The sequence below is a fragment of the Lissotriton vulgaris genome, chromosome 2_1 (assembly GCF_964263255.1).
Source record: "Lissotriton vulgaris chromosome 2_1, aLisVul1.2, whole genome shotgun sequence".
NCBI lineage: Eukaryota > Metazoa > Chordata > Amphibia > Caudata > Salamandridae > Lissotriton > Lissotriton vulgaris.
Genome location: NC_141687.1, coordinates 223,590,276 through 223,614,293, shown reverse-complemented (window position 1 = coordinate 223,614,293; position 24,018 = coordinate 223,590,276). Strand labels below are relative to the sequence as shown.

The 24,018-nt window shown below is 50.7% G+C and overlaps 1 protein-coding gene across 1 annotated transcript in view; it reads right to left on the bottom strand.

Annotated features, from left to right (window-relative positions):
* Positions 1-24,018, bottom strand: part of ANKFY1 (ankyrin repeat and FYVE domain containing 1) — a 505,630-nt gene that overhangs the window by 250,362 nt on the left and 231,250 nt on the right. The window contains exon 12 of the mRNA XM_086954801.1: positions 5,354-5,579. Within this exon, the coding sequence (XP_086810927.1) occupies positions 5,354-5,579 (226 nt within the window). The remainder of the gene's footprint in view (positions 1-5,353; positions 5,580-24,018) is intronic.

Below are 24,018 nucleotides of genomic sequence, written 5' to 3'. Positions count from 1 at the left end.
AACAGTGTATTTATTAGAATCACAACAGCCCTGTACTCTTTATGAGGACAGGGTACTAAGCACAAAACAACACTCTTACAAAAATACTTAAGTTAGCACAGTATATACAAATGCCCGAGGGGCACGGAAAACCATATACTCTGAAAGTGGAATGCGAAATTACTAGCAGGTAAGTACAGTACTAATAGGCTTTGGAATCGCTAGGACTTGACTATAGAATCTTTAGATTACTTCTAGGAGGCCCAGGGGACTCGGGTGCAGAGTGAGCACTCTCACGCGTGATGCGGGACAAAGTCTATGGTAGCTAGTAAAAGCAAAGTTAGTGTTCTCGGGCCAACCCGACCTGGTAGGAGGAAAACGAAAGTGGATTCTGACCCTTGGATAGTGAGGCTATGCTGAGGCACCGAAATGCCGAAGTTACCTAGCCCAGGGGCTGCAGCTGCATATGTCTCAAAAGACGTCGGGAATCCTCGTAGACGGACCAGGAGCCTGGAAGAAAGATGCTGGCAGGCGACCAGTGAAGAGAGTTCGAAGTGATCCAAGCCTGGATCTTGAAGATGGACGATACCTGAAAGCAGAGGGGACCAAGTTCGTGACTACTAGCCAGTAGTCAGGTGGCACCAGGAGGGCACCGGATGGTAGTCACCTCGACTAGGTGAGTGGGCGACGCTGGGCTCTGCAGATCTCACGGACCAGGAGGCGTTGTCGGCGACCAGGATGGAGGAGCGAGCTGTCCCACGATGGATGAAGCTGTCGGCGTCGCTGGACCCAGGATTGGGCAACAAAGCCTTGGCTAATTCAAGCCCACGCGGTGGACCTAAAATGGCGTCTTGAGTGGACCAGGAGGGTCCGGGGTGCTCCTCTTTTGGAAGGGAGCAAGGGCCAGTCTGGAGCAACCAGACCAGCAGCAGTGATGTCGTCGGGCGTCGTTAAGAAGGCCACAAACCAGCGGGCTAGTAGCCAAACAACGCGGTGAGCAGCAAAAAGCAGAAGGGCCCCACGCAGATCGTGGAGATGCTTGGAGGCTGTACTTCGGTGCTGGAGCTGCTCAGGGTCGGGGCTTCTTGGACCCCAAAGCACTCACCAGAGGATCCCTCGGCGGTCGTGCTGGAAAGAAGTTGTGCAGTCTTGAAGATGGCCGGTCCCTCGAGGTCTCGTCGCACTCACGGTTCTCAGCTTTGCTGTAGCGGTGAGTAGAGGTCAGAGGTGCCAGGGAAGCCGGTTCTCGTCGAGCTGGGCAGTCGGATTCCGGAGGAAGGACTTGCAGCAGACCGCAGGGTTCTTAAGATGGTGCCTGCGGATGCAGGGTGACTACTCCTTAGTCACAAGGGAGAATCTTGAAGAAGAAATCTTGAAGTCCTTTCGCAGAAAGTCGTGTCTTGATTCCAAAGATGATCTAATTTGGAAGGGGGCCCGCTCCTAACTTTATACTAGGAAAAGGGGCTGACCCGGTGACTAGGTCCTGCCTATGGGTGGGACTAGGAGGGGGGTGGTTACACCCCTCTCCCATGCCGGACTTTCCCCAGGCCAGGGGCTGGTGTGCCCCTGGAACTGGTTCTGGCCGGCCTATGCGTAGTGAGCACCGGGGTGCCACTCAACAGTCACCTTCCTGTAAAGCCCTGCCTACCCAGGATACACAAAACCCTGTCTGGGATGGTGCTAGCACCGCCCCGGACAGGAAACCCTTTGTCCAAGCTCTCCTCACTGGAAGGACTCCCAGCAGCAGGAGGTCAGACTCGTGTCTGTGGTGGCAGCATCCATTTTGTGGAGCTGAGGCTTCAGTTAACTTTAACCGGGGTTCACAGTTACATACAAGTCGTGTCCCTCTAGAAGGGTGGAATGCTAACCCCGTCGCCAGAATTGGCGAGGGGTTAGTATTCCAATTCGTATGACACCTTACTCGACATGTTTTGATAAAGCAATACCAGAGATAGCATATAACCGCAAGGATTATAATGCACTTAAGAGTATATGGTATACGTTATCATGGAACAGCTATTAGGACTTGGTTCCGCAAGCTGCAAACGGGCTCAGCTCATGCCAGAGCACCATTTCACACGATCCATGCACTCTGCCTTCAGGATTGTTAAGGCCTGCCATAGGAGTGACTGATAGGAATCTGTGTGTCCATTTTTAGGGTTAGATATAGGTATACTATATCTACAGCAAAGGGTGATTACACGACTTTGCCCCAGCTGTCATGCAGCCAGTTGTGTCAGATTTAGGAGGCCAGCCAGGGGTGGCATAATACATGCTTCAGCCCCTGGTAGGCCCTGGGTACACCTATGCCCTGAGTTACAGGGTCTGATAAGGTGGCCCAGTACCAATTGGTAAATGCACCTAGGGTACATGTCGTAATTTAGAGAGAGAACAGCCAGGCTGTGGGTCTGATTGGCAGGCCCACAGCCAGAGAAAGTCGTAAACCAGTGAAACAAAAGCAAAAAATCTGGGTGATCATAGGATTGCAGACCCTACTCTCCTACAGAGCCCCCAAGTAAATCCTCTTTGAGGGTTCTTCAGTCAATGCAGGGCTCCAACTCGTTTCCAGGAGCCCTGCGGGCACAACAGGGACCAACGGGGCCAAACAATAGTCTTCCCCAGAGGAGGGGCAAACTCGAGGCCTCCTGTGGCCTTCCGCCCTCCTCCCCGGGGGTTACCTGGTTTCTTCGGCCCTTCCTGGGCCCTTGCGGAGGTTTGGCTTGCTGGGGGAGGGCTTGTGCTCTTTCTAGAGCTCTCCGGTGGGGCTGTGGCTGGGGGGGCAGGTCGCGGGGTGCAGCCGGGCTCCCCGGGCCCCAGCGCCGATGATATAGCCAGCCTCAGAGGTGCAGCAAGTCTGAGGGGGCTCTCGCTCCTCTGGGCCCCCTCCGTGAGGATTCTCGGGCCGAACGTGATTCTCACTACGTCAGGGCAATCAGCGGCCTCGCCTGAAGGGGCTCGGCAGCGCGGAACGATTGGTGCGCGGCGGGGCGGAGTTTGTGACGCGCCCCCATCACGTAACGAGAGTTCCTAGCCTCAAGGCCTAGTGCAGCTCACACACAGCTGCGGCGGCCTACCTCAGGCTCCAGGGGCCGCCGCGGGGATTCTCTGCTCTTGGGCCGGACTGCGGCAGTGACCTCGGCGGCAGCTCTCTCCTGCTACCGGGGGCAGCCGAGGGGGGTCTCCTCACTCCTGGTCCGGGCGCGGCCCTCAGTGACGCGGCGGCGGCCCTCTCCTGCTACCGGGGGCCGCTGAGGGGGGCAGACAACAGCGCTTTGGGCCCCGCGCTTCACAAGGGATGTTGCGGTGAGTACTTCTAGGAGCGCTGCGAAGTCGCAGCAGCACTCTGGGGGCACAGTACTTATCCCGCACCAGAGGCACAGCACTGGAAGCGGGGACAGGCAGGAGGGCGCTTAATGCTAAATTACAGTGCTTCTCAGGTGGCATACAAGAAAGCGCTTGGCAGTCAGCAGTCCACAGCGCTGCTCAGGGGCACAGTAGGAGAGCGCTGATTAGGTAGGACAGGCAGATTTGCAGATCAGATAAGGCAGGACAGGCCACACGACAGTGGCAGATCAGCAAAGAGGGCCCAGGTGGAGTCAGGGAGCGCAGGGAGGTGACACAGCGCCAATACCTGGGTGATCCCCCAGCAGTCCTGTGGGTAGTTAGAGGGTCTTCTTGGCGCTAGATGGTTCCTACGCCCTTTGTAGATAGTTGCTTGAAGAGAGGGGGGGGGTTGAGTTGAAGGCTTCTGACAAGTTTCCTCAGCAGATCACTGCAGGTGGTCCCTGGGTTGTTCCCCTCCCGCCGGGCCAGATCAGTGGGCTAGTTCAGTGTTCCTCACACAGATAGGTGGGCAGCGTCTCAACCCTGTCACCCCCAGTGGTATAGGTTCCTGACTAGGCCCTACCGCCTAAGTCTCCTGCGTAGGGTCCCCCAGGTCAGTGAAGCCCCAACTGACTAAAACCTTTCCCTCCTTTCTTTATATATGCCCAGGTCAGGTGGCCACCCTCTAAAGCGGGAAAAAATAGACTCCGCCCCTATTCTAGAAGGTTCCAGGAGCTTCCCTAGTCTAGCTATGGGCAGGCAAGGCAGGCTGGTATGGCAACAATGTTTAAGGGTTCCAGCCAGCTCCTGGAAACTAGAGTGCGACTAAAAAGACCACGCTGCAGTAGCAGGGGCAGCCATGTTTGAAGTAGAGGGCACCTGCACCTTAGCATTGATTAGCAATGGGAAGGTGCTCGGAGACCTAAGGCCAACAAAAAAAGAAGGTGGGAAAAATGAGGCAAGGGCAAAAAAAATAGGGAAAGACCACCCTAGGGCCGACAGGTCTAACAGGAGGGTTGAAAAAGCAACATTGGGGAAAAAAAGAAATAGTACCACAATCGACAAGCAGCAGCCGAACATTAATCAGGAGGAATCAATCTGTGCATGGTCCTTGCTTCAGAGTAGAAACCGGAAGTGACATCTGACACGCATGGACTAATTAGGAGGCAGTAAAGAAAAGAGCCATTGATGACAACGAATGGTATGTAATGGATGGGCTCCAGATCCTTGTTTGTAAACAATAGTGCCTTACAAGCGAGAGTGCATGCGCATGGCTTACGGAGACTGAACCCTAAAAACCTTTTTGGGAAGCAAAGTACATATTCATAAAAACACACTGGCTAGCAAATAAACGTCATGTCAAATCTGCAACATGAAGCCTCATCATCAAATCCCAACTCAAACCGAAATGGGACAATGTTACCTTCCACCAAATGCCACGACCTTTATGGACAGCCAACCTAAGCTATTCAAACAAACAATGAAAATCCTATGAAAATTAATGGCTAAAAGGGGTTGACCAAAATCCCTTTGAACGTCTTAATGTAGTTTTTTTATAAACATCTGAATGCATGAGGACTTGGAAACAACTAGACCTTTCGCAGCTATATTTAAAAATGGTGAAATCACTACTCAAATATATATTTTTTATCCTGTACTCGCAACCTGAAATCCCTGCCCTCCAGCTCTAGTTTTAGTACTAATTTCCCCTTTGCTTAACTTATTTGTTGCTTTTCTTAAAAATTGTCTTTCTGATAAAATACAATCTTCCAATATTTGTTTTATAAACATGAAAAAATTTAGCTACAGGATACTTATTGGCTGTAACTGGAAAACACTTTAAAGCGATTCCTCTCGCATGATAACATTTATCTTTTAACTACAAAATGTATGTCAGTATTTTGAAGATTAGGAATACAATATATTCATCCAATGTTTACTAAATCCATTACACAAAATGTCTTTCACTGCATGGGAACTGCTTATCTGTTTGTATCACTGTATGTTCTTTCATCAAATTCAAACTAGATAAGCAAGCCACTATGCTTACCTTTTTGTTCCAGAATTACTGTTACCACGTCTGGGTGGTTGTAAGCAATGGCCAAGTGAAGAGGAGTCTGTAAGTAAACAGTATCTACTGGACTGGAATGACTCGAGCCTTTAGTGGCAGGCAGTGCTTCTTCCGTCTGAATGTTTGGATTTGCGCCTTGCTGCAGCAACTCTGCTGTAAGGTTTGCGAGGCCATGTCGGCAAGCAGTATGCAGGGGGGTTTCACCCTAAACAAATAAAATAATTTTCTAATAAATTCTTACATCACGTGGTTTTACATTCCAGCAGATGCAACAACTCTGTAAGACTATTTATATTGTCATAATATTTTAGACACAAAACATGTTAATGATGATAATCTGTAGTAGGGCACTGTGTCCCATATACACCTTATACATTTGCATTATTTCCGCATGTGTGCAATACAGACACAAAATACATATATGCATGTGGTGCTAATGCAGTGGCAACAACCAGTAGATTAACACAAACATCTGAGGCAAAATTATTACCATGCACACCATAATATTTGAAAAACTGTAGACATGCATATCTGAAAGACTAGTCTGGCATGCAACCAGGACGGGAAAACCAATTGTTAGAGCATACAGGACAGATGTGATTGACAATGTCTGCTGGGACTTACTAAATGATGGCACTGAGGAGGAGTGGCACAGGGGGCTGTCCGCTTCTCTGTTATAGTTATGTGATTTGTCTTTTTGAGGTATTAACCATAAAAATCAGATTACAAAACAAAAAAAAGTATAGTTATGATTAAAGCTGAAAGGCAAAACACCTATGAATGGATGTTTCTAGAAAGCAGATGCTTGTGTTCAGGTAATGATTTACCTGGTTGTAGGAGGAAGAGAAGTTTATTTTCTTTATAACAGCAGAGTTTTTCCAGTGTTCTAGAAAAAATCCCTCGTTTATGGAAAAGAGAATTAAAGGAATCAAAAGTAGAACCATTATAAGTGAGATTTATTTGATGAATAAAGCAAGACTGGGACATGGAAATACAATGAGGATCTAAGATAATAAAAGAACTGTAATGAATGCCAATGGATAGCTAATAGTAAATTCATTTAAGTTATCTTGCCCAAAAGGAACCTTGGACTATCCTGAATATAGATAGACAGAAGGGTGAAGTATCATAGGAAGAGGAACAAGAAGAATGCCTTGCTAAATTATAGAGAAGAATTCCTCTGGTCTGGGAAGGCTATTGGGAACCAAAGAGATTGGCCTGCAGATACAAAGCTTGAGCTAACATGCAATAAAGATGATGAGAGACATAGACTCTCCAAGAAACATCGACTGATGTATGTTGGTACACCCTTTTTCCTTTCTATGCAGGGTATAACAGTAACACAGCTTGTAGTTTTGAGAGAGGCCTACAAGATTTAGAGGAAGAATTTCAATATTAGTAAAGAGGCAGTTTAAGTGGAATTGGAGAGTTAGGATATAATCTCAGATTTGCGAAAATATGTGGGAGGATCAACGTTAGAGAAAAAGGATATGCAAAAGGTTAGGGTCCCCATTTAGAATTCGATGGGTGGGAAATGCGGAGTATGTAATGGGCCGAGCGGCATTATTTAAGATGCTCGCATTGCAGAGTCTCCAATATATTCTGCATAATACACAGTATCCTGTCCCTCCGGGTGTATTCAAACAAATATCGCAAGCGGTACGGACGTTGCTGTGGGATGGTGGGACCCCGAGAATAGCGCTACACAAGCTTACCAGAGGGGTGTACGATGGTGGCCTGCGCTTCCAGACGTCAAACTGTATTATTTTGCCTTGCAGCTTCAGGTAGTCAACGACTGGGTATTCACGGACAGTTCTGAACCTGCTTATAGAGTGGATAGGATGGTCATGCCGGGTTTAAACTTCATGTCCCTTCTCTACGCCCGGAGGTCACGGATGGAGTGGCCTCCACACACCAGGGTGGTATTTCAATGCTGGAGGGAGGCAAATAAGTTCCTAGGGTGGATTGACACACTGACTGGTAGAACCCCTCTTTTGATCGGAGACCAGTTGGGAGAGGTGACAAAGTTGACCGGTTTCAGGGGGTGGAAGTATAATCTGCATTTAATACTTGGGAGACGTTTGTAAAAGGGCCACCACTCCTTTGCTCATCTGAAAAAGGAATACGACCTCCATGACTTGCAAAGCTACCACCACATACGTCTCTTACACGCCATACGCTCCCAGATACGCAGTGGCACAACAATCCCGGAATACTTCCCCATGGAGGATAGACTGCTCCTCGACCACATACTAGAAAAGCCCACATCCACCATCTACCGCATGCTCATAAGAAAACAAGTTACTTACCTGTAACTTTGGTTCCCCAGTATTGGTAACTTTCATAGATTCCCATGCTTTGTATCATTCCCCGTCGTCGGAATGGGAGCCTCGGTAAATAGTAAAAAACTATAGTAGTAAGCACAAAGTGAAAAAACAGGCCTAGGCCTCATCTCATTTTGTAGCTTATCCACCTCTTTGTGTAAAAGAGACCAAATTTCTGCAGCAGCCAATCAGATCAGCCTCACCCCATAGAACCTTCCTGAGAGAAGCTCAGAGCCTCAGATTTTCGTAGCCGTTGTATACAGCTATCCACCAAGATCAGAAGAGTGAGCTTTCCCAGGGGAGGTGGGTGGGCGCATGGGAATCTATGAAAGTTACCAATACTGGGGAACCAAAGTTACAGGTAAGTAACTTGTTTTCTTGCCCCAGTATTGGAACTTTCATAGATTCCCATGCTTTGTATCAGAGTAACTAGCAGTAAAGAAAAACATATTTTGTCATACCTGAACCTGAAAATGTGACACATCTCTGTAAAAACAGCATAACACATAGGATCATGAAATATGACAATAATGCAGTATACAAAATATGCAAAGGAAGGCGGGATAGAAAGGAAAGCTCACCGACTTATTGGAAAAGGTTCCTCAGGACTGCTTGGCCCACTGCTGCATCCTCCCTCACAGAAGAATCCAGACAATAGTGGCGGGTGAAGGTGTGGACACTGCTCCACGTAGCCGCCCTGCAAATGTCCTTGATAGGGACTCCTGCGAATAACGCCGCAGATGAAGCCATGGATCTGGTAGAGTGAGCACGAACTGCTCGCTGCAGAGGTTTCCCAGCCGCCTGGTGACAAAATTGTATAGCACTGGAAATCCAACGGGAAATACAAGCCTTCGAAACAGCACAACCCCTGCGTGGAGCACTGAAGGAAACAAAGAGCTGTGAAGATTTCCTGAACTGCTTCGTTCGCTCCAGATAGAATTTCAGGCATCTGTGAATGTCCAGAGAGTGCAGAGTTCTTTCCGCAGGTGAAGAAGGTTTTGGAAAAAATGGTTTCAAGACCACGGGTTCATTTAGGTGGAATTCCGAAGGAACTTTCGGGATAAATTTAGGATTTGTTCGTAGAATCAGCACATTATTCTTAAACTGGAGAAAAGGTTCCTCAATCGTGAAAGCCTGTATCTCGCTTACTCTACGAGCCGATGTCAGGGCCAAGAGAAGAGCCACTTTCCAGGAAAGAAACTTAAGGTCAGACTTATGCACAGGTTCAAAAGGGGCTTTCATGAGGGATGACAGAACCAGATTCAAGTGCCAGGTTGGAGGAGGTGGCCGAACTGGAGGAAAAACCCTGAACAAACCTTTCAGGAATTGTTTGACAATCCTAGCCGACCATAGGGAAGGCCCTGAAGATGAACGTCTGAATCTAGAGATGGCTGCCAGATGGACTTTTATCGACGATGGAGCCAATCCCGATTTTGCCAGAGAAAGGAGGTAAGGCAAGAGCTTGTGTGGAGAAGAAGTATACGGGTGTAAACCTTCCTTCTGGCACCAAACACAGAATCTCTTCCATTTGGCTCGATAGGTCTTGTTGGTACTAGGGGCTCGAGCCTGAGCTAGAATGTCTCTACATTCACTTGAAAGATCTAATCCCTGGAACTCTCTGAACTCAGGAGCCACGCTGTCAATCGCAGGGACATCAAGTCCGGATGTAGAACCTGACCGTGAGACATTGTTAGCAAAGTTGGAATAGGCTGTAGGAGAACTGGCTGGTCCTGGGAGAGGAGAAGAAGCTCCGAGTACCAAACTTGTCTGGGCCATGCTGGAGCGATCAAAATCATCCTGCACGGTTCCACCTTGAGTTTGCTGACCAACTTCGGAATCAGAGGAATGGGAGGAAAGGCGTAAACAAAGGCGCCTGACCAGGCAATCAAAAGCGCATTCCCCAAGGATTCCCGATGGTGAACCCTGCTTGCGAAGGACAGGCATTTGGCGTTCTGGGGAGTCGCAAACAGGTCGATTGATGGTGTCCCCCATCGAGCAAAGAGATCCTCCAGAACGGTCTGATCCAGCTCCCACTCGTGAGAGACTGTCCTCTGACGACTCAAAGCGTCCGCCTTGACATTGAGCGTCCCCGCTAGATGTTCCGCTGAGAGGGAGACGTTGTTCTGTATTAACCAATTCCATATCGTTTGGGCTTCCTTGGAGAGGGTGGAGGATCTTGTGCCACCCTGTTTGTTTATGTAGTGCATGGCTGTAGTGTTGTCCGTACGAACCAGCACTGTCCTGTTTTGAATCCTCGGAAGAAAAGCTTGAAGAGCCAAGCGGATCGCGAGAAGTTCCAGGAGGTTGATATGGAACTTGCGTTGCACTGGACTCCAGTGACCGCTGACCTTCAGCTCCTGGAGGACCGCTCCCCATCCTTCCATGGAAGCATCCGTTGTTACAATCAGGGGAGATGGAGGAATGAGGAACGATAAACCCTTGGAAAGATTGTCTTTTTCCAGCCACCAGCCGCCTGCTTTTCTCATTTCTTTGGTAACGACAACCTTGTCGTCGAAGGATCCTGTGACCTGCCGCCACTGTCTGTCCAGTTGCTCTTGTAGTGGACGCATCCTGAGCCTGCAGTGCGGAACTAAAGGAATGCAAGATGAAATCGATCCGAGAAGTGATTTGTACTTGCGAACTGTCAGTATCTTTCGAGATTGGAGAAGACGAGCTGAACACATTAGTTTGGTCTGGCGCTCCTCCGATGGAAGGGCTAAGCAACTGTCCGTGTTCAGGATGGCTCCCAGGAACCTTGTTGACCTGGATGGGTATAACACCGATTTCTCCTTGTTGAGGCGAAGACCTAGCCGCTCGAACAGATCCTTGCACGTCCGGACTGCACTGGACGCTTCTTGAACAGATGGAGCTTTCAGCAGCCAATCGTCCAGGTATGGAAACACCTGAATAGCTTGTTTTCTGAGAAAAGCTGCCACCGGAGCTAGAACCTTTGTGAAGATCCGTGGGGCGGACCGGAGACCAAATGGCAGTACCTTGAATTGAAAGTGACTCTTGCCCACTGTAAAGCGCAGATATTGCCTGTGAGCTGGATGGATAGGAACGTGGAAGTAGGCGTCCTCCAAATCGAGGGTCGCCATATAATCCCCCGGATTGAGCAGACGAAGGATGTCCTGAAGAGTGACCATCCTGAAGGACAACTTCACGAGATAAGTGTTGAGCTGCCGTAGATCTAAAATCGGACGCCACTTGTTCTTTGTCTTCCGAACCAGGAAGAACCTGGAATAGAACCCCTTTCCCTTTTGCGAAAGGGGTACAGGCTCTACTGCCCCCTTGGTGAAAAGTTGGTGGGCTTCGAGATGAAGGAGCCTGAGATGTTTCGGAAGGAAGGCATCCGGCGCTCTTGTTGGAGGAAGGTCTTGAAACTCCAATGTGTGTCCTTCTCTGACAATCTGGAGGACCCACTGATCCGATGTAATAATTATCCAGTTGTGTAGGCAATGGGAAATCCTGCCCCCCACAGATGTGAATGAGGGAACAGGAACAGTGGAAAGAGCCACCTGGCCGCTATTGTTTCCTGGTGTTGTCTCTCCTTTGCTGCCCCTGGCGCCCTCTAGGCTGCTGGCGAGAGAAAGAGCCCCTTTGAGTGTATTGTGGTTTATACGACTGGCTGGACTGAGATCCAGAGGAGTAGCGATTTTGATTACCTCCACGGTAAGACGAAAAGCCTCTTCCTCTAGCTCCTCTGAAGGGCACCTTACGATACTGCAATGTACCCAAGGACTTAGCTGTATCCGTGTCCTTTTTGATTCCCTGCAGGGCCTCATCGACGTGCTTGCCAAATAGCATCTCACCGTCATATGGCAGATCCAAGATCTTATTCTGTACCTCCTGCCTGAACCATGTGGCCTTTAACCACCCTTGGCGTCGCAGAACCGCCGAGCCAGCTAGTGCACGGAATGCGGTGGTTGCAATATCCATTGCCACATCAATGACTTCCGAAGAGGCCCGCTCCCCTTCGAGCAAAATCTTCCTCACATCTTCCTTAGACGAATCCTGCAGTTCGTCAACAAATGGGGCCAGATCGCACCACATTTGTCGATCATAGCGTCCCAGAATCGCTAACGCATTGGCTGCCCTAACCAGGAGACTGGCCATAGCTGAAAACCTCTTGCCCACATTGTCTAGGCGCCTGCCCTCCTTATCTGGCGGCGTAGTCATCGGCGCAGAAGGATTCTTGGACTTACTTTGGGCAGCCTGCGAAATGACCGAATCCGGTTTCGGTTGGCCAAGTAAACATGCTGGACTGCCATCCGGTGCCTTATACTTCTTATCTAGTCTCGGAAGTACCGGGAGGACTGTAGCCGGATTATGCATAGCCTTCAAGCCCTCAGACCAGACATGCTCGATGATTGGAATGGACCTCACTGACTTCCTGAATGGTTCTTTAAAGTCATACAAAAAGCAATCCGATTGCACTGTGGTCACTGGGAGACCAAATCTTTTGGATGCCCTGTCCATTAAGTTGTGAAACCCTCCAACATCCGCTGGAGGCGAAGTAATATTATCCGGGTCGGTGTTGTCCGGATCCATAGGGTCAGTAGTATTCCATGGCGTCTGTTGATCCTGATCAGGATCCGCTTGCTGGTCTGCATCTGAAGACGCAGCATCATCATCATCATCAGTGTCTTGCACCTGCACTACCTCTTGAGGGCGCACTTCCAGCGCAGCGGCACGCTCTCTTGAGGGTAAAGAATGGTCTGCCACAGGACGCAATGTCTGAGGCGGAGGTGTCGTGGGGCGCACTTGTTGGGCTTCCGGAGGTGTCGGGAAACGTTGCTTGTAATCCCGCAACATAAGTTGTAAATCCGTCACTAAAGCGGATGGTATTGCCACCATACCCTCGGGTAACTGACGCATCGGTTGTTGTGGAGGCACCTGCCTGGTAGCAGTACATTCCTCCTCATAATAATGCTCTGGAGCATAGTGCTGTCGTTCCATCTGCTCCTCCTCAGAGCTAAACTCCTGCACCTTAACCTGGAGGTCAGAAGGGCTATAGGCCTGCCCAAATTCACTGAAAGTCTCATCCTCAGAGTCATCCTCCAATAGTAGTGTTGGTGGTAGCTTCTGAACCTGGCGAGGAGACGTCATCTCTGGCGTGATATGTTTCCTTTTCAGCGAAAAAACCTGTTTTCCCGCCAATTCCATCGTCGACGAGGTCGTCGTCGACGAGGCCCTCGTCGACGAAGCCGTCGTCGACGGGGAGGTCTTCTGTGTCAGTGTCGACAGTGGAAGTGTAGACATAGAAACTGTCTTCGTCGACGAGGATAGTGTCGTCGACGAGGTGAAACTCATCGTCGACGATGGTGGAATCGTCGACGGGATCGTCGACGAGCTCGTCGTCATCAGCATGGCAACCGGCGTCGTCGACATCGTCGTCGTCGAAGTCGTCCTCGTCGACACCGCCGTCGACGGCAGCTTTGCAGACATTGTCGTCGACGTGGAGGTGGTCACCCTCGTCGACGACGAGCAGGATTCCGGAGCCTTGAAAGCAGTCGACGGTGTAGCCGTCGACGCAGCCATCGTCGACGAGCCCGTCGACGAGGCAACCTTGGTAGAGCTGTCCTTTTTAACACTCGTAGACGACGTACCTGGGAGTTTAGTCGTCGACGGTTTATGCTTCTTGTCTGAAGCCGCCTCTTGAATCGGGGTTGAAGGCTTTTTGACCCCACGATCCTTCTCTGAGGAAGGCGAAGAGACTGTAGAAGCCTTTCTCACCTTTTTTGATGTCAGAAGTTCCTCAGGCTTACCCTGCCTCTCCTTTTCACCTCGGTGAGGAGATTTTTGGGCAGCCGGCCTGTCAGACCTATCAGAGGTCCCTGGTAAGGCCTTGTGTCAGGACTCGTCTGAAGCAGAAAGGGGGGACCTACCCCTCTTTTGAGACCTTCTGGATGACACCATAGACGAGGAGCCCTCACTGTCCGAAGAGATAATGTCCTTCCGGTCTTTCACCTTCTGAAGCCATGTGAGGAGACGTCCTTCTCTGTCCCTCTGGGTCTTGGCTGAGAAGGATCTGCAAATCGGACAGTCTGTCGGTTTATGGTCCGGATATAAACAGTAGATACAATCCTCATGTTTGTCCTCGACAAACAACCTCTTCTTAGAGCAGGTGGCACAGGCTCTAAAAAGGGCTTTCCTCTCCGACATGTTGAGAAAAAATCCAAGTAGTTGAAGAAAAAACTGAAGAAAACTGAGCAGAGCTCAATGGAGACTCCCTTGCACAACGTGCGGTAGAAAATCTGAGGCTCTGAGCTTCTCTCAGGAAGGTTCTATGGGGTGAGGCTGATCTGATTGGCTGCTGCAGAAATTTGGTCTCTTTTACACAAAGAGGTGGATAAGCTACAAAATGAGATGAGGCCTAGGCCTGTTTTTTCACTTTGTGCTTACTACTATAGTTTTTTACTATTTACCGAGGCTCCCATTCCGACGACGGGGAATGATACAAAGCATGGGAATCTATGAAAGTTCCAATACTGGGGCAAACAATATGCCGGACCCTTTGACGTCACTTAGGGCAGCATGGGTCCGGGATATTGGTAGCCTGAATGACTACTACTGGCAGGATGCCTTACAAAGTCCACATGAAATAGCAATCCGCTCAAGGTTTAGGTTGGTGCAGTTAAAGATCCTCGCACACACCTATATGCTTGGGGCAAGAGCCAGTCGGCCTTTTGCGCGAGGTGCTGTCAATGGTAGGGCACCTTCTATCATATATTATGGGAGTGCCCGGAGATTGTTCCCTTCTGAACCAGAGTCACGGACACTATGTCTACTGCAGTGGGTGACATGGTCCCGATGGAGTCAAAGTGGCTGTTGCTAATGATTAAAGTGGACACAGAATGGTCCAGGTATGTGGAGATCTGGCTGGCATTGGCTGCGGGACTGGCGAAAATAAACATTTCCAGAGTGTGGGGGTCACAGGCACCGCCGCAATGGGAGCAGTGGAGGCAGAACCTTGATTGGTGTCAAAGGGCCGAAGAAACTATATACAGGAGTAGAGGTTCCCCTAAGAAATGGAGGAAAGTTTGGGGGCCTTGGTTGAAATACAGGGGGCCAGAGGGAGAGTCGGGGGAGTAACAACGAAAATTGGGTATCCCACGTGTGTCCTTATGTGCTTCAATTTGTTATACTCAATGCTATTCCCTGACATGCTTTTCGGATATTGTATGGTCCTATAAGCTATGTTAATAAAAAGAATTTTAAAAAACAAAAACAAATGTGGATTATGTCACGTCAGCCATGTTACACGTGTATTATAGTCTATGGCACTTGTAATATAGCGGACAGGATATAAGGTACATTTATCCAGACTGCCAAATTCTAAATAAGGCAACAACTTACAGTTTGTGTAAATGATGCTTATGAACAGGTTAGTTATCCTGATGATAAACCTTGGATCTGGGATGCAAAAAAATACTCTAATGCTCTGCAGGAGACCTTGACGCCGTGTAGTGTAGTTCCTATATTCCCAATAGGCTCTGCGCATTGGGATAATATATACTAAAGATTTGACATAGGACTGAGATCAGTACGTCTCTATCGAGTATATTAAACTTAATTGTGTGTGCCAGCTAACTCAGAGGTCACTAGAAACTTTCGAGTAAACAAGAAGGGATTACACTCTGACAACCGCATAAACATGACAACTTTGTTTCCCCTAGAACCAGAACAATATCTTCAGAGTCGTGGAAACAACAGATAACTATTTCAATCAGTCAATCATGCATGCTTCGTTCCAACAGAGTTGCACAGAAATAGTGAGGCCGGCGTTTCAATAAAAAGGGTTTTATTGAACAGTCTTCTTTCTCATACAAGAGATATGAACTTCTACAATCGTTAGACAGAATGCAAGGTATAATGCATACAGCGTAAACAGTAATATAAAATAATACTGTAATATCATGGTCTGTTGCTATGACATATATAAAAATACGTACATAAATAACACAGGCTAAGGGGGGCGTGGCTAGCAGCCAATGCAGACGGTCGCAGCCTAACGAGGCTCCCGACCCTCTGCCCATAATCCGCCGAATGATCCTGTTTTGGACCCCGGATCCCCGCGGAAACCGGGTCGATCCCGCAGACGATACCGAGGTCTGTCCCGGTTGGAGTGGCGAACCGCGGGAACACCCGCAAAGGGCACTGCAGAACGGAGATCTCCCGACCCTCGGAGCGCAAGATGGCGGCTGCCTGACCTACGAGTAAGGGAAGACGACCGCGAGTCCGCCCGTGGGGTCTTACCGCCCGAGTAAGGAGAGCGGGGCAACATCAGACCACCGAGGGGAGACGGCGGCTGCCCGGTGAACCGGCGAACCCTGAGGGCGGTGTGCGGCTTGTCCGCGAACGCAGCTTCGGCGAGGCTCCGCCCCTTCGGCGAGGCAGGAAATCCAGTCCCCGGCTTCGCGGCCCATGACTCCGGTGAGTGCTGCCTGATCCCTGGCCCTGGCGGAGTGCCTAGAAAAGACCGCTCCGCGACGGGACTGATCCTCCGGGGACGCTCTGGAGTCTCTGAACGGGGAGTCAGCCCCAGTGCAGCCTGCAGCCGAACCCTGCCCGGGAGGCCTGCTATGCAACCGGGTCTCGGGGCCGAGGATTAGGATCCCTGCCCTCATCTGTACTGTGGCGCTAGCTTTGGCGGAGGGCCCGGGAGGGGCTCGGATCCACCACCACATCATCGCGTTAGACCCAGGAGTCACTGGGGCAGAGAACTTCGGTGCGCTGGAGACTGCATCCTCTCCCTTGGGGGAGCCCGGCTGGGACTGCTTGGGGCCGCCTGAGCCCTGATCTCGAGCTGTGTGAGTTGCAGGGGCCCCTGCTTTGAGAGCTGAGTGAGACCGGCGGAGACCCCCTGAGACTGCTGAGACCCGGCCTCGTGCTCTGGGCGAGACACACCTGGGGATACCGGCACGCCGGCCCTGAGGGCTGGGACAGACCACCTGAGACCACTTGCCCCACCCCGGTACTCTGGAGGAGCGCCCCCCGCCTGCGAGACATTGTAAGTTTGGGGAACTGGTCGAGGCTTGAATACTCCTTTTATCCGGGGGAAGGCGGCTCCGACCCGCCACGGCTGCATGGTGCGGACACCCCGAAGAGGAGCTGAGTGTGGTGAGGAGACCGGAGCTTGCCGCGTGGACCCTGAAGCGGACCCCTAGCTCTAGAGGCGGTAGAGGCGCACAGTGTGATCCCGAGGTGATATTCCCACGACTGGTGCCGACCTGATCCCCACGGATCTCCCCTGAGGAAGCATTACACTGCTGGACGTCGAGCCAGTAGCGGAGACGCCGAGGGGCCGCCGGGCCGCCTGTTGCCGGGGTCATCGTCTCTGCCCGACGGCTTTGGAGGCCCGAGCCCGCTCTGAGGGTGAAAGATGGGGAAGCCTAAAGGACCCAAGGGAGAGGGAGGTCCATCCACGGAAACGCCGGACGACTCCTCACGTCCTCCCACGGAGCTCCAACAGATGCAAGACCGGATACTGGATGCCATTGCGGCCACGAAGGAGGCACTACACCAGGATATTGGTCAGGTGGCGACGGGGTTGGGGCTTCTGCGGGCGGACCATGCGAAGCTGGCGGACAGGGTCAAGGAAACAGAAGACGCCCTAAAAGATGTTGTACCGGCTCAAAAGTCGATGGAGGGACGGCTCACGGACGCGATGGAGCGGATACAAACCCTAGAGAGGAGAGCAGAGGATGCAGAAAACCGCAGTCGGCGGAATAATGTACGTCTGGTGGGCCTTCCGGAAAAAAAAGAGGGCACGGACATGGTGGGTTACCTGACCGACTGGCTAAAAACTGTGGTAGCCCCGGAGGGCCTATCTCCCTTCTTCACCTTGGAGCGGGCGCACCGCGTGCCTTCCCGACCCCCGCGTGAGGGCCTGCCGCCCCGCCCAGTGGTCATCAAACTGCTCCACTACAAGGACAGGGATTGGCTCCTACAGCGGGCCAGGGACGCAGGCCCATTTCAAATAGATAACAGCAGGGTCACATTATTCCCGGACTACACGTTCGAAACCCAGAGACAGCGTGCATCCTTCCTTTCCATCAAAAAGGAATTGCGTACAGAAGGGTACTGACTCTGATGGCGACGCCTCCATGAACACTGGGACAGACCACTGTGAGACTTTTCTTTTATGAGTCACATTGGGTACTATAGGGCGGGGGGGCGTGGGGACGGGATTGGAAAGGGTTAGTAGCCAGTTCACGTACCACAGGGCCCATAAGGCCTCCGTGGTGTTTACTACGGACTACAAAGTTTAGTGGGCGCGGTTGCTCACAGGTTTGGATGGGAGCGACTACTTTGCAGTTGGGTCCTATTCTGGGGGTGGGGGGGGCCTGGAGAAGTTGGGGAGACTCGAGGTGGGGTTTGGGGTGGGGGGAAGCGGGGGGCGTTGGGGATGGGAAGGGGCGGGATGGTGTCTGGTGTCCGGATGCGAACTGATATTGGACTGCAGCGATTAAGTTGGGACAATGGCTAGTATGGGTTTGCTGAAATGTGTGTCCTGGAATGTGCGGGGACTGAACTCAATGACGAGAAGGCACAGGATACATTCCCACCTTGTTCGTAGAGGGGTACACATAGCCTTTTTGCAAGAGACCCATTTAACTAAAAAGGAGGGGGTTGCTTTGCAGAGGAGGTGGAGGGGTCACCTGTTTCACACCACATACTCGGCGTTTGCTAGGGGGACACTAATTTGGATCAGGGCGGGGGTTCCCTTCCAGGTCACTAGGCACACTGTAGACCCTGACGGGAGATTTGTGGCGGTTGAGGGGTTACTCAGGGGTCGCCAGATTGTTCTTTGTAGCGCCTACGCGCCGAACGTGGAGCAGGCTTCATACTTCACCAGGCTATCCAGGCTGTTGGCCTCTTATTTAACTGGGCCGGTGCTGATGGGGGGGGGGACTTCAACTCTATAGAGGATACCACCTTGGACAGATCGCACCCACCTCTGCAGGCATCTCCAGTACACAGACTAGCGAGGCACAGATCTACTTGGCAGGGGCGGTGGGACTTGACGGACGCATGGCGCGCACAGCACCCGGCTGAGAGGGATTACTCCTTCTACTCGGGCATACACGACCTTCATGTCCGCATAGACGCTTTCCTGTGCTCTCACTCGGTAATTCCGTCGGTTGCTCGGACGGAGTACCTGGCACGAACGATATCAGACCACAACCCCTTGCTCCTCACGCTAGCCTGGATGAACGAAGTCTCACCGATCCCGACGTGGCGGCTTCACCCAGACACGCTAGATGACCCACCGTTCAGCGGAGCGTTGGAAGAAAGGATCTCCCAGTACTTTGCGGAGAATGAGGGAACTGTCTCCTCCAGGGCCGTGGAATGGGACGCGCTAAAGGTAGTGGTGAGGGGGCACTGTATAGGGAAATTTGCGGGTGCGCGGCGGACACTAATGGATGACCTGGACAGGGCTGAGCGAACCCTGCGAGTGGTAGAGAAACAAAGACCCAACCGCCCCGACTTGCAGGAAAGGGTATGTGCCGCGCGAGAGGCAGTGGCTGTAGAAGTGGAGCGCCTCCGTAATTTCGATTATAAAACATACTTAACTAAGGCGCTTGCTGAAGGAGACAAGACTGGGACACTCCTCGCCTGGCTGGCTAACCCCAGCAGAGGCGCTGTCCCGATACTGTCAATGGCGAATGCGGATGGCACTTCATCCAACTCCCAGCCGGACATATTGCGTTGTTTCAGAGGGTATTACGAACAGCTGTATGGGAGAGACCCAGTGGATCGAGCCGAAATGGCAGACGCCTTGCTATCAGCGATCCAATTGCCACACCTCGAGCAAGAACAGGCAGAAGCCCTCGGGGGCCTGATTGAATTAGGGGAAATTAGAGGGGCCATAAAGAGAACGGCGCGCAATAAAACGCCGGGTGTGGATGGACTACCAGTGGAATTCTATAGTAAATATATTGATATCCTAGCACCACGACTCCAACTCGTATACCACGAGGCGAAAGAGAAAGGGGAGTTGCCCCGCTCGATGCGCGAGGCGATCATGATTCCCCTATTAAAACCGCGTAGGGACGGCACTGATCCGGCGTCGTACCGACCTCTGTCGATGCTGACGACAGATTATAAAATACTGAGTACTATACTGGCCGCCAGATTAATAGCCCACATGCAGGACCTGATTCACAAGGACCAGTCGGGCTTCATACCCACCAGAAACACGTCACACAATATCCGCAGGTTGCTGAGGCTCGTGGCGGATCCCCCACCGCTCGCCAGAGCCCCTATGGTCATGGCGATCGACATAGAGAAGGCCTTTGACAGCCTGGATTGGTGCTACCTGTACAGGGTGATGCACTGTTTTGGCATAGGTGAGGGCTATATGCGATGGACGAAAGTGCTCTATGCGTCGGTTGGAGCCAGGGTACGAATAGGTGCGCTGATATCGGATCCCTATACAGTGCATAAGGGTACTAGGCAGGGGTGTGCGCTCTCCCCCTTGTTATTTGCCCTCGCGATGGAACCGTTAGCAGCACTGGCCAGGAGAGGAGACTATTACCAGGGGCTGGAAGTTGGCGGGATCCACCACTACATATCATTGTACGCGGACGACCTCCTGCTGTTCTTGGACAACGCAGAGGAAGCGGTGGAGGGGGCGGAGCGCCTTTTGGCGCGATTCGGGGAGATCTCGGGCCTGAGAGTGAACTGGGCAAAGACGTGCCTCTTCCCACTCCGGAGAGCGGAGCGATGTCCCAGGGCCCACCCCAGGCTCCGCTGGGAACCGGACTGCTTCCCTTATTTGGGGGTACATGTCTACCATGAGTCCGCAGACCTGCTGGAAGGCAACATCGGCCGCTGTATCCGTACATTACAAGGTAACATGACCTTTTGGGCCACTCTTCCGCTGTCCATGACAGGCCGGGTATCCCTGCTTAAAATGATAGCCCTGCCACGATTGTTATACTTCTTTATGACTCTCCCAGTGTGGATACCGGGAAGCGTCTTTCGACGCCTGAAGTCCCAGTTGGTGTCCTTTCTATGGGGTACTGGCAGGCGGAGGACAGCTCTAGCGACCCTGACCCGCCCAAAGAACGAGGGCGGACTCGCGGTCCCGGACTTTGAACTCTATTATTTAGCTGCCCAGCTGCAGTTTTTCACACAAGAGTTGGCAAGGGTATACCGGGGCCCGGAACAGGAGAGGGACACTGGCACCCCCGCCACGTATTGGCGTATATTACCTTGCAGCAGAAACTCACGCTCGGGGGTTTGTCCCAGGAAGAACGGACGCTGAGGCTCTGCTGGAATCGCATGCAGAAGCGGGCGGGTCCCGGTCATCCATATGCACCTGAAATCCCATTGGGTATGCCGACAGCATTTCCACATGGCGGCGACTGGTCGAACCTCCAAGGTTGGGAGGAGGCTGGCCTGCAGATGGTGGGAGACCTATACATTGATGGGGTGCTCGTGCCGTACCAGACCTTGCAGGAGCAATATGACCTCCCGAGGGGTGACTACCTTTTGCATGCGGCCGTGGTACGCGTGATCCAGGCGCACTGGGGGGGAAGGGCTGCTCGAACCCCCAACATCGCCAGCATGCCAATACACGATGATGGCTGCAGGGACGATCAAGGCAGTCACATGTCTGCACTCTAGACTACTCGAGGCTAATTTGCAGCCCCTGACGCGTCTAAAAACCCAATGGGAGACAGACCTGCAGAGAGAAATCCCGGACACGACGTGGGCTCAATTGGTTCAGAGGGCCAGGAAAAGCACCAGAAACGCCCGCTTCCAATTAATACACCTATACATACTCCATAGGGCCTACCTAACCCCGCATAAAATATCACAATACTTTGGCGCGGTGGACGCAGCGTGCCCCAGATGTGCGCTTTTAGGCGCGGACTTACTGCACATGCTAAGTGGCTGTCCACACCTGCAAGACTTCTGGAGGGAAGTGGGCGACACCTTGAATGAAGTCACAGACAGAGATCTGCAATATGACAGTGTGACTACACTCTTACATTGGTTCCCACACACATGCAAAAATAAACTGACGAGCAAATTCATAGACATGGGCCTACTTATTGCGAAGAGGGAACTCACCAGGGGATGGAAGTCAAAGTCGGCGCCGACACACCGGAAATGGCTGACCGAATTTCAGAAGTGGGCGGCGGCAGAGAGCACAATCAGATACCAACTAGCACGACAGGGGTCAGACGAGAGAGCTCAGGAAACGGCACTGGCATGGGAAATCCTAGTCCAAGCACTCTGGGACAGTGCAGTGGAGAGCGAGGAGGAAGGGGAAACAGTAGACCCTGGGGTCCGGGGGGAGGCGGCGCCGATCCTTGCGCCTACCATGGACACACACACTCAATGATTTACTCCATCTTCCGTAGCTTACCCACCTACTTTAGTACACTACTACCGGACACAGGCACTGGACACCACAGAACACCGGAGGGGAGGGGGGAGGGAAGAGCGAAGGGGGTGGGAGGTATAGCACCCCAATGATACCGAGACTAGAAGTACACACCGACCGGATGCTGGAGGGGGGGGACCTGTTGGGGGGGAAAGAAAGTTAAAAGCAGATGGCGGTTGACCACTGGAAATGCCTACACTGAGTAGTGAAGAGAATGCACTGATTACGATGAACGCCACCCGGCCTCAGGGATGCGGGTTATAAGGCTGTGTACATACTACTTAGAAGTAATGTGAGAAACTGGGGTCCTGCACAAACATACTTGCAAATATGTTGTAATGATCGTATTGGAATCTGCAATAAAAATTGTTTTACAAAAAAAAAAAAAAATAACAGGCTAAAATAATCAACTGGTGGTTCTAAAATACGCCTACCCCAGTGTACCTAACCTAAGTTTAGGTTCTAATCCGCTCCATACCTTAGAATGAGAGAGGTTGGTATGTCTTTCCCTGGACTCGATCTCCCAACACCCCGCAAGGGGAGTCAGAAACACTGGAGCTGGATTCTCGGCAGGAGGATGACAGCATCTAGTCAGTGCGTCAACTGGAGAGTTGGCTTCCTTTGGTACTTGCTGTGGCGAGCTGCACCGTGTAAGTAGGTAGTCGAACTGCACCGAACCACACCGTTCTTTGCCATAGCAAGTGAAGATATATTTATACCTTGAAGGTGTTTAGGAATGCTAGAATTGACGTAAAAGTTGGGCATATGAACGTCATGAATGAACCCCTAAGGAATAGATGTTCACGCATAATAAATGAGTTCTTGGGGAAATCAATATCCAAGCAAGGGGAAGTCCCTAACGGCTTAAGAGTCTGGGTTTCCAAAAAATCGTTGTGACGTAGATGAATGGATGGAAGTAGCCCTGCCTGTATTTGGGTAGCATAGACCTAAAAAAGGACTGGATTTCTATGCCTATATAAGGGCAGTGTGAATTATATCTATATAAGGGCAAGAATCGGGAAATGTATACAGAATCTAAATCGATACACAACACCCACTCCACTTTCTTATGTACAACGTTACTAAGTTCTAAACATGTTAAACATATCTAAATCATAAGTGCTAAAAGCATGTTTCAAACTACATTGTCAATAATGTATTCAAACTATTGCATTGGTGCTCTACACATTAAACCAATGTTTCACTCTAAGCATATATTGATATTTTGAAATGCTAAAAGAATGAATCATTAAAATATACATTTATGAAATGGCTCGTAAATACAGAAGAGAAAAGGCCGAAACCATTTCATGTCGTATTACATAAAACTGTTTGTATTTGTGGACAAGGTCACATGTTGTCTCGGGAAGTTTTCAAAGAATTATTGTTCTCTATGACTAATTCTACTAAAAGCAGATTACTCGTGCCAAAAAATGAAAAAATACAAATTTGGAAAATAAAAATTAATCATAGGAAAAAGTTCCAAAGTTAGTACCTTGTTTTGAAAAATGAAGGTCAAATTCAAAGCCTCTCAGAACACTGTGTGCCAAACTCAAAAGTCAGTGTTAGGGCTTGGAGAAAACATGAAATCTTCTATGTCTGTTGACAAAAAGTCATACCATTGTAGGTGAAAGTTAATGAAGGTTACTGGGACATTATTACAATTCCCGAGGATAGGAAACGATTTCACCAGTACAGGGTGGGTACCCAAACCGTTAATTCTTTCACTGGTAAATGGCAGTCCGGAAATAGTGTATTATGCCCATTTTGTAACACCGAACCGGCGAGCATAGCCCACATCTTTTTTATTTACCCAGAGTACAAACATCCGCGTAATCAGTGGTTAAAGACTATATGTTTGCAGAAGGGCATTAGTAACAGGACAGAGGCATTAAGGAGTTTTAAAACTGACTGTT